General features: G+C 38.7%; 1 protein-coding gene across 6 annotated transcripts in view; it reads left to right on the forward strand.

The window, feature by feature from the left end:
• The window catches only part of RPS6KA3 (ribosomal protein S6 kinase, 90kDa, polypeptide 3), a 93,608-nt gene that overhangs the window by 76,083 nt on the left and 3,712 nt on the right, over nt 1-13,813 (forward strand). For all 6 annotated transcript variants that reach the window (XM_015564867.1, XM_006765111.2, XM_006765113.2 and 3 more), the window contains 4 exons: nt 2,310-2,468; nt 4,432-4,593; nt 7,444-7,520; nt 8,003-8,120. In XM_015564867.1, coding sequence (XP_015420353.1) covers nt 2,310-2,468; nt 4,432-4,593; nt 7,444-7,520; nt 8,003-8,120 — 516 coding nt within the window. The remainder of the gene's footprint in view (nt 1-2,309; nt 2,469-4,431; nt 4,594-7,443; nt 7,521-8,002; nt 8,121-13,813) is intronic.

The raw sequence follows: 13,813 nt of genomic DNA on the forward strand, positions 1-13,813 counted from the left end.
TGGATGGTCCCACTCTGACCACTGGGTACACTGGCTCTTGGATCTAAGGAGGCGCTAATCTAGCCTCTGCCTGAGGCTACTCGGCAGAAGCCAGCTGTAAAGCAGTGCAAGTTGCCCTGGGGCCTTGGGCCAGCTGCAGTTTGTTAAGTAATTTTCAGATTACAAGGGGCTGGGCCTTTCATATGAAAAAGCCTCCATAGGGCTTGGGCGGGGCGAGGCGGGGCGGGGCCCCAGGGGATCAACAGGGCGGGCAGAGCGAGCAGTATGGCTGCTCTCAGTCCTGCCCTCAAGAGGCACCGGCAATCGCTGTGAGTGCCTCTGAGAGAAAGCTGCCCTCGATTTCCGACCGATGCCAGACAGTCCCGTTTCTCCCGTATGAGTCTGGGTCCCCAGAGACTTGCCCGGAACTGGAGCTCAGAGCTTGAGACTCCCTCCCGATTGAAAAAGACAATCATGTCCTCAGCCGCCAGCCCTCTCCACATGCACCTCCGCACCTTTGTATTTTACTTCCGCACCGCACCTCCTCTGAGTCTCGGTATGCTATTCTCTTTCCTTCTAGTTGTAGAATTTCCACTCAGCCAGCCTTCCTGTGGTTCTGAATGATGTCCATTCCGTCTTTTAGTTGTATTTTTGAAGTGGTTGTGCGAGGCAGCAATCTCCGGTATTTACCTATGCCACCATCTTGGTTTCTCCAATAAAAATATATTTTTAACAAAGCACACCCAAAACCACATTTCATGATTGAAACCCTTAGGGCATTGTTTCTAGATCACATCTATGGAGGGCCCACCTGACGTGGGTGGTCAGCGTGGGTCACCATGAATGGGCCATAGGACTGTTCCAGAGATTGTCCCATGTTACCTGGATTGGGCTGAATGTATTCTGTGGCTTTCAACAGAATTTCTGTAACAGCTTTATTGGTGATATCTATTTTCCTTTCTAAGTCAAGAAAGTGGCCATCTAGTTTCATGCCTTCAGTGTCATTTATTTTTTCCCTAATTAGCTGGCTGGCTCGGAGTAACTGCTTCAGCGTCCCCACTGACATCGATGGCGGGCGCCCCCGGAACTGCGTCGTGTCTAAGCTGGGCGGGGACTCGCGGACGCGCAGCACGGGGGGAACAGGTGCCAGGGCCGGTCTCCCAGCGCTGGGCTCCGCAGGCCCGCCTCCAGGGCTGTGGGCACAGCCAAGGCCTCGCCGGGGTCACTCCAGCACCCACGCGCCCCCGCGGTTGGCAACACCGCCAGAAACATCAATTTGAGAGAGAAATATCTAGCAGTTGCTACCCATACGAGCCCGGAACAGGAATGGAACCCACAACCTAAATATGTGCCCTGACCAGGATATAAACCCACAACTTTTTGATGTGCAGGATGATGCTCCAACTGAGCCACCCGGCCAAGATGCCGTCATTATTTTTTACATCTTTGCTCCTTCCATCATTTAAAATTCCAAAGTCTCTAAAATTTCCCCCTCTTATTACAGCATCTCCAACATTTTTAAATTTCTTATATCTATGTCTATTTCTCCCTCCTGGAATAAAAACTTTGAGGACAGGTACCTTGTTTCTTTCCATATTTAGGACCCCAGTACCTGGTACCTGTTTTGAGGCTAAATAAAAGTATGCAGTAACTCTGTGATGAGGGGGAATAAAAGGGGCTGAAGTTTAATAAAGGGGTTATTTCAGATCAGGACTGCTTGGAATATAAATCCAAAATTACAGAGAGCTGTGCTCGCTTCAGCAGCACATATACAAAATTACAGAGAGCATTCAATCTCTACATAAGGAGTAAAATGGTGTGCTTCTGGATAGTTGGCTGGAATTTCTTTTTGCTATGTAATCTTCCTACTAAATTTTCAGTTTAACCCAAACCAGAATAATTCATTGTACTGTGTATATAAATATAGAATTTGTGCACTTGCAGAAGTTCCAAGAAAACCACAGGAGTATGTCTTTGTAGCAGTTCCTGCCCTCACCAGGAGATAAAAAGGTCAAGAGGAACAAACCCTAAGTGCAAAAGTTCAGTGCCCCTTTGTATACAATGTCCATAGTTACTTTGATTTCCATGAATTAAGTTTCATAGAAGGAAATTACAGGTTATTTTTCTGACGTTCAATCTCATCAATTCCTATTTTAATAGTCTATGTGTATAAAACTTTGCAAGATTTATATCTTCCATTGGTTGTGAAAAGTAAAAATTCCCTTGAATATAAAGTAAGTTTTAATTTCTCTTTAATATGTAAAACTTTGTTCTGAGCACATATAAAGCTTCAATAATTTTTTTTTACATTTTGGTGTTGAATTTTATAGGTATATGATGATGGAAAATATGTGTACGTAGTGACAGAACTTATGAAAGGGGGTGAATTGCTGGATAAAATTCTTAGACAGAAATTTTTCTCTGAACGAGAGGCCAGTGCTGTCCTGTTTACTATAACCAAAACTGTTGAATATCTTCATGCTCAAGGGGTAAGTCTTTTTAATGTCTTATGTGCATAAATATTATGATATATATAAATATATGTATATGTATACATACATAAGTACACACACATAAATACCTTTTTTTCTTTTCTTCATGTTCAAGCTAAAATTACAAAGGTACAAGTTACTTTATGCATGTAATGGAAAATAGCTACTATTAACTTAATTATCCTACTATTTTCCCCATTAAGCTTGAAGTGATACTTTGAAATCCTAATTTGTTTATATTAAATTTTTACACATCCAAACAAAATGTGGATGAGATCTTCTAAACTAGAAGACATAGCATCATTTTGCTAGGCCACTCTGTATTCTTGAGAACTGGGCCCATTTCATGTTCAGAAACAGAACCAGAGAATCATGAGTTGTATTCTAATGGATGAGGCCAAATAGTCACCTGGCTTCTGGCTGGTGGATGCTGTTCTCATTCCTTCCTGCAGGTTATCAGTAAATAGCATAAAAATCATGTTTGTAAAAGAAGGGAAATTTATGGGGTGGGGAGACAAGGACAAAGGAGAAAACAAGGGGAGAGAGAGAGGTAAAGAGAACAGCAGAGGTGAAGAGGAATGAGAAGCAAGAAAAAAATAAGAGATTACTTCTTAAGGAGTTTATTTTCTTTTTTAATATATTTTTATGGATTTCAGAGAGGAAGGGAGAGGGAGAGAGAGAGAGAAACATCAATCAGAAGAATCATCGATCAGCTGCCCCTTGAACACTCCCTATTGGGATCGAGCCTGCAACCCGGACATGTGCCCTGACCAGGAATTGAACCTGTGACCTCCTGGTTCATAAGTCAACCACTGAGCCACATTAAGGAGTTTATTTTCAATACTTATTCTCATTGTGTTTGTCTTTGCCCCCTAAAAGTGAACACTTAGACTGTTTTGATTTAATACTAGAACTTCTTGACTTCTAGGTGGTCAATAGTCACCTAGTACTGTAGCCAGAAATTAGTAAAATTCAGTGTTCCTTGAAGAATTTATGATTTTGCAGTCATCTCAGTCTTCTAAGTTCTCTTCTCAGTGCCTTGGCGGTAAGAAGTTATTAAGATGATCTGGAGAAGTCATGTTCAGAATGTTAGGAACTAAAACTGATCAGAATATAGACTTGGAATTGATGATGGAAGAAACATGTAAGTCTAAATAAGTAGTGTCAGAGAGGCTTTTGATGAAAGAAGTATTCAAGTAGGCGATTAGAGGAGGAAAATAATACAAAACTCTAAAGGAATGTTATCTTTGTGTGTGCGTGTGTGACATTGTTGCATGGATAGCAAATAGGGAATACATAAAGTCTGAATTTTTTTTTTCTTTTTACTCCTAAACCCTATGGCTGATCCATTGAGCCTGTCAGCACAAGTTTGTTGTGTACAACCATTATACATACTGTTCCCTCTACTTAGAATGACTGTTCTCCACTGTTCTGGCTTGTTTATTCTGTTCTAAAGATCTTTAATCAGATGTTACATTCTCTAGAGACCCTCCCTGACCTCCCTAGTTTTATGCCCCATCTCTCACCTGTTTATTCTCTGCCTCCCGGCACTACCGTGTGAGCTCTTGCATATAAAGGCAAGAAACTTATGGGTCTTCTTCACCATAATATGTGCAACTCCTTATATAATACCCTTGACACATGATAGGCACTCAATAAATATTCGTTTAATGAATGAATAACCTGGAGACAGATATTATTGCTATTTGCATTTTTCCTTAACCCACTTACTCAATTGGACAAAGAGTGGGGAAGTAAATACTACTCTTTCTTCCTTCTCTCTTTGCTCTAGTTCTGTGTTAGAGTTACACTTACATTATCAGCATTTTATAATGTTGGGATAATTTAAAGGCCAGCACTCATTATCTTGTTAAGTACAGTCCCTGACATTTTTGAATAAAAAATTTTCTATAATGGAAATGTATTGTAAATGTACCTCTTTACTTTGTATTTCATTTAGGTGGTTCACAGAGACTTAAAACCTAGCAACATTCTTTATGTGGACGAATCTGGCAATCCAGAATCTATTCGAATTTGTGATTTTGGCTTTGCCAAACAGCTAAGAGCAGAAAACGGTCTTCTCATGACACCTTGTTATACTGCAAATTTTGTTGCACCAGAGGTAATTATGAAATAGTTTGTTTACAGTATTTTAGTATATTTAAAAACTCATTTTCTGTATTTAATATAGATAAATTAATAGTTGTTTAATTGAAGACTTACCAAATAATTAAAATAAAATAGCAGCCCTTTTTCTTCTGTTGATAGTTTATTCTGTCATCAGTCCATTGCCACCTATAATCCTCTTCCTGCCCTGACTTCTGTTTTTCTGTATCCGTTGCTGTCTGTTATCACTTTTGTGCTTGTTGGTGCATGGAACTAAATAGAAACTCACTTATTTTCCACCTTTCCTAATATCTTTCTAATTCCCTGGTTTTGCCACTATCTTCTGCATCTCCAAGGCTAAAACATCATGGTGTCTTCTTGTCCTTAGCTACCTGACTAATTACCATCTCTTATCCCCCGAAAGCAGTTCCGTTTTCTTCTGTTCACAGAACTGCCACCCTAGCCCCTGCTTCCCTCACCACCCGTCAGGTGACTGCCTCAGCCTCAGTGCACCTTGCCCTCTTATCATTCTGCGATCATTCCACAAAGAGAGCTGCAAAGCTACCTAAGTCTTCTTCAAGCACTACTTTGATCAAGCTGCTTCTTTTCTTAAGTAATTGCAGTCCCCCATTGCAGTAAATCTAAAATCCACTGCTTTGCCCTCAAGATTTCATATCTTTATCACTGTGTAAAAAAATGTAACTGTGAACAAGATAATAGAAAATAATAGTAAACCTTAATATAGGGCTTATGTGCCAGGCACATATATTAACTGATTTCATCCTCACAACATGTAGTTTCATTCTCATTATAACTCATTCTCAGTATAACTGTGAGGTGAGTACTGTTATCAGCATTTTACAGGAAGCCAGGTACACAGTGAGAGAGTTATGTAATTTGCTTGAGGTCAGGTCTACATTTGAGCCCAGGCCATCAGGCTGCAAAGTCTGTGCTTTTGGTGTCCAAGCAAGGCCACTTAATCTAGCCATCTTGTTTTTCCTACTGCATGCAGGCAGTCTACTTCTAGAAATCACCCTGTAGCTGTTGCACCTGGGCTTATTGGAATGTTTTTTGCTTCAAAACCTACCTCCAAATTCTTCAGGATATCGACCATGATTAAACTCTCCTTAGACTTGATCTTTTAATTCTTTGTCTCCTGTTCTCCATTTTGTCATCCAAGTTAAAACTTTGAAATCTTCCTGAAAAGCCTCCCTATCATTTTTCTACATCCAGTCTGTCACCAAATCCTTTCCATTTTGTTTTCTAAATATTTCAGACCTTTTTCTCCTTACTCTATATATCCAATCTCTACTAGTGCAAGTTCTCACAGCCTTTCACTTAGTTTGCTACAAATTGCTTCCTTTCGGGTCACCTTGTCCCCAGTCTTTCTCCTTGCCAGCGTTTCCTCTATACCTTGAGTCAGTGGTTTTCAACCTGTGGGTCGCGACCTCTTTGGCGGTCGCCTACGACCATCCTGCATATCAGATATTTACATTACGATTCATAACAGCAATATTACAGTTATGGAGTAGCAACGAAAATAATTTTATGGTTGGGTCCCACCATGAGGAACTGTTTTTAAAGGGCCAGAAGGTTTGAGAACCACTGCCTTGAGTTATGTTTCTGGTATACACATCTCCTTATTTTATTTTCCTGTTTAATGCTTCAGTGACATCTGATTGCCTACAGAAAAAAATCGAAATTCCTTAACAATGTGTATAAAATCCTTTCAGTCTCTCTCTAGTATCACCTACCTGGAGATCTGGCCATAGAGAACTATTGCTAACTATACTCTGCTCTCTTGCCTCTGGCCTTTGAGTGCCCTCTGCCCTCCCTCACCTCCTTTTGCCTCCTGAATTCTTACTTACAGGCACAGTACAAGCAGGCTGCCCCCTAGCCTTTCTTCTTTCCTCATATCAAGAATGAATTGTTTCCTCATCTTTATACCCATAGCACTTCAGACATAATTGTATGATATTTATCATGTTAAATTGTTAACTACATAACAGGGTGGGGCAAAAGTAGGTTTATAGTTGTGAGTACATGAAACAGAGTTTAGTCTGGTATTATAATTTATTAATTATAGTATTATTTGCCATATTAACAAATGTAAGCCTACTTTTGCCCCAGCCTGTATGTTTATTTCCCCTGTCAGATTCTGATTTTCTTAAGGAAGCCAGAGTTGTTTTGTATTGTCACAGTTAGTGCCTGATTATAGTTGGTGATTATTAAATGCTTGAGTGAACTGAATTATATATACAGTATATATATACACACACATATATATACATATATATACAATGTCACACTATACATTTGTGCTGTTATATGTGGTCTTAAAAGTACTGATTTTTGTAACCATTTCTATAGCCCCATACAAAATATACATTCATTTAAATAAGAAACTTACCTTCATAGTTCTCCATTGCCAAGGCAGCATTCAATAAATGTTAATTTAAGAGTGTGTGTATATATATATAATTAGTAGTAGTAGAAGGTTCTAGAATAGGATTAATATATTGTCTTGTTTGTTAATCATGTTCTATTGAGGTTTTTCTTTTAATTTACTGATTTTAGAGAAAGAAAGGGAGGGAGAGAAGGAAAGGGGGAGAGACGGAGAGCTAGTGAGAGAGAGGAAGAAAAAAGAAACATTGATTTGTTGTTGTTCTTATTTATGCATTCATTGGTTGTCTCGTATGTGCCCTAACCAGAGATTGAACCCGAAAACTTGCTCTAACCAAATGAGCTACCCAGCCAGGGCTTTTCTTACATGTATTGATTTAGGAGATATAATCCCATTCCCACAACCTATCTAGATATATATAATAAAGAGTGGTGTGTTAATACTAATTTTTACTTTTTCTAGGTTTTGAAACGACAAGGCTATGATGCTGCTTGTGATATATGGAGTCTTGGTGTCCTCCTCTATACAATGCTTACTGGGTAAATATATATTATATATGCTATAGGCATTTATTAATCAATATTTTGTTTATATTATGTTTATTTTTTAACCTTTATTGTAATATTTTTTATGGTTTTGTCATTTTCTAATAATACAATCTTGTATGTACTAGTATATACCACATTTATAGCTGTATCATTACTAATTTTCTATAATGTACTATTTATTAATATATTGAGGTCTTAAATTGATTTTTTCCATACCTTTTTTCACTCTTGTTATATCATAAACATGCACTGTTTTAAATGTTTTGTTCTATAATGTGTCATATCTTATTTATGTTTTTTTATATTAAGTCTAATGAATATTTCATAACATACCTTAACCTGGTGCTTTGTGGAGCAAGTATTACATTAATTGAATTACTCAGAGTACTTTTGGATACCGCAAATAAATATAAAGATTACCATCCAAAAAAGAAATTTTATCAATTAGCATTTTAATTTTTTTAATAAATTAGTTACACTCCATTTGCAAATGGCCCTGATGATACACCAGAGGAAATACTGGCACGCATCGGCAGTGGAAAATTCTCACTCAGTGGTGGTTACTGGAATTCTGTTTCAGATACAGCAAAGGTAATTTTTCATAATTCTTGGTGAGAATAAATAATATCAATTAGAAACTTGTTTATAAAGTAGTATTTTGAAGTGATGTTACCAAATAAGTTGAACTCAGAAATGGACCAGTTATTTTGTTTCTTCCCCAAAAGGCATTGTTTTGGCTTTGTTATCTATACATCTAAAGTTACTTCTTGCCGAGGAACATGATAAATAGTAATAGTCGTAGTCTTCATGATTTGTGTATCTACTCTGTGCTTCATGCTGCACTTGACCTAAATTATCCATTTAATCCTCTTAACAACCCTGTAAAATAGGTGGTAGTATCTCCATTTCATAAAAGGAAACCAAGGCCCAGAATTGTAGTGTGAACTTGTCCATAGTTACATACCAGATTCATGTGGGCACTTCAAAGTAGATAGCTGATTCCAAAGCTCTCAACCCCTAGAATAACTGTACCATGTTCTAGTTTTGGTCTATATTACAGAGAACGGGGTCTTTTCTTTTTCACAATAAACAGTAGTATAGTTTTATAGTATCAGCTGGAAATCCATTTAAAAAGCCTTTCTCACTGGAAGATCTTCTGTCCCCTGAATAACACTAACTTGGTTTCCACCTCTACTCTAGTTTCACTCTATTCATTGAAAACTCTCTTTTTTTCCACTTCAAAATAAGAAAAACATAGAGGAGACAAAGAAGATAAATACTGGTAAAAGTGTTTTGCTTATTTTTCTTACAGGTGGAACTTGAGTTGATTTTGTCTTATAACTGAATTTTAAAATGAAATGTTAGCCTTTTCCTTTTTAACAATAAAATTTCTTAAACCAGAAAATTTCATTTTTCTGGGTACTTGTTTCTTTTTTAATTCATGTGTTGAACATCTACAGTGTGCTTAATAAGTGTAGGCTCCAGAAATAAAAGATATGACTCAGAATTCCTGTTCTCAAGGAGCTCACAGTCTAGTTGGGAAACAGCCAACTAGTGTCACAAGTGCTGTTATAATGGTACTAGAGGCCCAGTGCATGAAATTCATGCATGGGGGGGGTGTCCCCTCAGCCCAGCCTGCACCCTCTCGCAATCCAGGACCACTGGCTCCTAACCGCCTCTGCCAGCCTGCCTGATCGCCCCTAACCATTCTGCCTGCCTGCCTGATCGTCCTTAACTGTTCGCTTGCCTGCCTGATCACCCCTAACCGCTTGCCTGCCTGCCTCATCACCCCTAACCACCTCTGCCTCAGACCCGCCTCGGTGGCTTCTTCCAGAAGGTCGTTCAGCTGTCTGGTCTAATTAGCATATTACACTTTTATTATTATAGATGTTTTCTCTGATAAAGAAGTTCAGATGATGCTCAGTCAGAAAGATTTCAGGGAAAGTTCCAGAAGCAATGGAAGGACTTTTCAGGTAGCTTTGGGGAATAGAAGGATGTAGTCCAGTCCATGCTGAGGGATCAGCACATGTGGTTTGTAGTCATGATGGCAAAGGAAGGGCAGAATGTGTGCAGGGAGCTGCGAGTGGTTTGATATGACTAGCACAGGATGTATGTAAGAAGGTAGCTGATAAAACCAGATTATGAAAGGCTTTGCAGGTCATGCTCAGGACTTGGGGTTTCACTCTAGGAATTGGGAAACTGTTGAAAAATATTAAGCATTATAGTGATCAGATTTTCCTTTTTTAAGTTCCCTCTGTGGAGCAGTAATTTTTACCCATAAAGTTGGCCACAAACTTTGTCATGGTCAGTTGTGGGCATATCAAGTAATGTTACCAAGTAAAGTATCAGAGCTTAGACATTGCCTACTTTTTTAATAAGTTAAAGCAAGTCATGGCTATCTCTCTAATTTCTATAATTTGGTTCTTACTTGTATTCCAGTATGCTTTTTTGAGTGAAAGAGAAATGCAGATGAGGAGGAGATACAAATAGAGCACAAAATATTGCATCCATTTCACAGCCTGTGCTATAAATGCCACATTATTACAGTAAGCCCTCAATTTTGTGGACCTCAATTTAACAGACCAGATTTAACGGACAAAATTTCCAGTCCATATGTCATATGTGAAAATTAACACTCTGTCAATTTTAAAATGCTTTTAACCAAGATTTGCTTATAGTTAAATAATCAGATTATTTTTGTTATTAATTTACTTTTATTTTAAACAAATTTTAGCGAATAAGCCAGGGGTGGGCAAACTTTCTGACTCGAGGGCCACAATGGGTTCTTAACCGTTTGGCTGCTAACGTATTTTTTCGGACATATGCCAAAACTGCGGCACTAATTGCACGTGTATGGGAAAAAATGTAAAACACTATATGTTGGAAAAAACTGTAGTAATTTCGCCGACATAAATAAATATTCCATATCTACAGCTATAGTCTACATATTTAAATCTGAGAGTCACCGCTTGTAAACAATGTTCAGTGAATGATTAGCATTTGATCTCACCACATTGTCGTATGGTGTGACTTTCTGCAGCAGTTCCAATGTATGCTGTGCTGGCCTGAGCTAAGCCATGCCCCAGCCGCTGTATGCATTTCTTTACTTGCAGTGACTAGTGAATGCACCCATTTACTAGGCCTATTCAGTATAAATTTAAAATTACAATAATACATATAGAAAACTTTTCTATGAAATTAAACTTTTCATACATACTTAATTACACAAACATGTCTACATAAGTAAAAACAGGTAAACTAATTTGTCAATTTTTAACATACGCATTTGGAAAGCCTACTTTATAACAGACTTTTGGCATTAATGGACACCCCCTTGCCTGAATTTGCCCATTATATCGAGCTTTTGCTCTACTAATCATTTTTGCTAATTTGTCCAGTTAAGACTTGAGATCACAAGCATGATGTAATATAGTAAATATCCACATAATTGGGAGAGATGACTATCAATCTGATATGTCCCCTCAAGAGCAAATTGCACATGTGAATGTCTTCAAGCCTATGTGTCTTTGAGAAGAATAGGACCATAGCTACCATTTTCAGCACTTATGTGCCTACACTTTTATTATTTTTTTATCCTCACCCCAGAACATGTCCATTGATTTTTATTTTTTTATTTATTTGTTTATTTTAGAGAGAGAAGAAGGGAGAGAGAGAAACATCAAGCATTTGTCTCCCACATTGGCCTGACCAGGAATCGAATGTGCAACCATTTTGTGTATGGGACAACGCTCCAAACAACTGAGCCACCCAGCCAGGGCATCTAACACTCTTATTTACATTACTTCATTTAGTCTTCACTGACCTAATATTAAGGATATTACACATAAGGTTTTGCAGTATTTGGGGTGATGAATGATGAGTAAACAAGAACAGTTCTAGTAGGATTTGAGTCAAATGGAAGATAAATTTAGGAGGCAGAATAGTTTCTGGTATATTGGACATAAGAAGCAACGGAGAAGCAGGTATCAAGCGTGCAGTCCACATTTCCACCTCGGGCAAATAAGCAGTTGGTGGCGTCCTTCACCAAGATGTGGAATACAAAAGTAGTAGTTTTCAGAGGAGTGATAATTGCAGATTTGGACGTTATGAATTTGAAATGCTTCTGTGATGTATAATTAAGAGATATATGTCCACTAGGCCAGCAGTCGCCAACCGGTGGTCCATGGACCACTGGTGATCCGTGAGGTCTGAAAGGTTGGCGACTGCTGTAGTAGGCAACTGGCTATATGGATGTAGATTTTACCAGAGAAGTCTGGGGGGACATTGAATTTAGGAATTGTCATCATCTGTAGTAGCTAAAGCCATGAGCATGAATGAGCTTATCTGAGCAGAGGGATAAGAGAGCCATGGAAGGAATTCATTTCAAGAAAAAGCTTAGGAGGAGGAGCTATTGAAGGGTAGTGGTAGAAGTGATTCTAAGTGACTTGGCCAAAAGTGCACTGGTTAAGATACACACCTGAGTAAAATTATAATAGAGTTGTGTTGTGCTTCTGGGCAGTTTTGCAACCTTTTCTTCATTTAAAGCATATTTGCCCACATTCAGAATTTGGAAGGGGAGGTCCCTAATTGTTTTGCTTTTTATATATAATTCCATTCATTTACTCCTCTTCTTAGCTGTTAATGATAACTAAAAGTAAGAACCTATAAATATCTAATAGCAGAGGAGTACTTGGAATAGTATCTCCCCAATTCCCAATATCCAGTCAACCAGCAGGTTCTGTCAGTTCTATCTCTTAACTATCTCAATTCCACCTATATTTCTCCATCTTTTATATCCACTCACCAAAGCTGTTATCGCTCACCTGTCTCAAATTGGAGTCTCCACGCTTGCCTCCTCCCATCCATTTTCCTCCACACTTAGTGTAATCGCTCTAAAGTACAAACCTGACTGCATCACTTCTTTATTTTAAATGATTCTTGCCTCCAGAAAAAATCCAAATTTGCTAATATGGCTTATAAGGACCTTCACGATCTGGTCCTTTCTTTTTTTTTTTTAATATATTTTTTATTGATTTTTTACAGAGAGGAAGGGAGAGAGATAGAGAGTCAGAAACATCGATGAGAGAGAAACATCGATCAGCTGCCTCTTGCACATCTCCTACTGGGGATGTGCCCGCAACCCAGGTACATGCCCTTGACCGGAATCGAACCTGGGACCTTTCATTCCGCAGGCCAACGCTCTATCCACTGAGCCAAACCGGTTTCGGCGATCTGGTCCTTTCTTATCTCTCCCACTTTATCTGCTGCCATGTTTTCCTTTACGATATATGCTGCAGCTACATCGAATTCTTTTCAGTTCCTTAATGTGACATGTTCTCTCCGACCTGAGGGCTTTCCCTCAAACACTCTTTGTTCTACCTTCCTGAAATACTCTGTTTCTCCCTTCCTTCTCTAATCCAGCTCCTGCCTATCCTTCAGGTCTCACATTTCTCTAAAGGAGTCACTTCAAAGCCACCCTGCCCTGTTCAGGTCAGATCTCTCTTTGTGTTCCTCCAGCTGCACCTCACGTTTATTCATCCCATCAAAGAACTTACTCTTTGCTTTGTAATTGATTCCCTCACTGGGCTAAAAGCTTGTTGAGGTCACAGTTCCTTTCTATCTTGTTCACTGTTAAATACCCAACACCTAGCAGAATGCCTGGTCTTTAATGGATACTCAATAAATATATTTTGAATGAAAATCAAACAAGCCCTGGCCAGTGTGGATCAGTTGGTTGAGCGTAGTACCATGCACCCCTAGGTCGCTGGTTCAATTCCCAGCCAGGGCACTTGCCTGAGTTGCGGGTTTGATCCCCAGTGGGGGTGTGCAGTAGACAGTCAAACAGTATTTCCTCTCTAAAATTAATAAAAAAATATTTTTTTAAAAAAGAAAATTAACAAGTAGTGCATGGCTTTTATAATAAATCACAATTGTGTTATTTTGGAGAGTATAAAACTATATTGCAATTATATGGATCTGTGTTTCAAGCATAGGAAAGCATTTGGCTAGATAGAAAGCATTTGTCTCTGGAAGAGTAGGATTCTGGGTATTTATGTTCTTTTGCTTCTCTGTATTTTTTATTTTTCTATAATGCCCAGGAGTTGCTTTTAAAGCAGTGGTTCTCGCCCTAGCTGGTTTGGCTCACTGGATAGGCTTTGGGGTGAAATGTTCTGTAAATATCAATTAAATCCATCTCATATAGTGTGTCATTTAGAGTGACTATTTTCTTGAAAATCTTTTGTTTGGAAGATCTATCCAGTGAAGTCAGCAGGGTGTTAAACTCC

This window comes from Myotis davidii, unplaced genomic scaffold (assembly GCF_000327345.1).
Source record: "Myotis davidii unplaced genomic scaffold, ASM32734v1 scaffold161, whole genome shotgun sequence".
NCBI lineage: Eukaryota > Metazoa > Chordata > Mammalia > Chiroptera > Vespertilionidae > Myotis > Myotis davidii.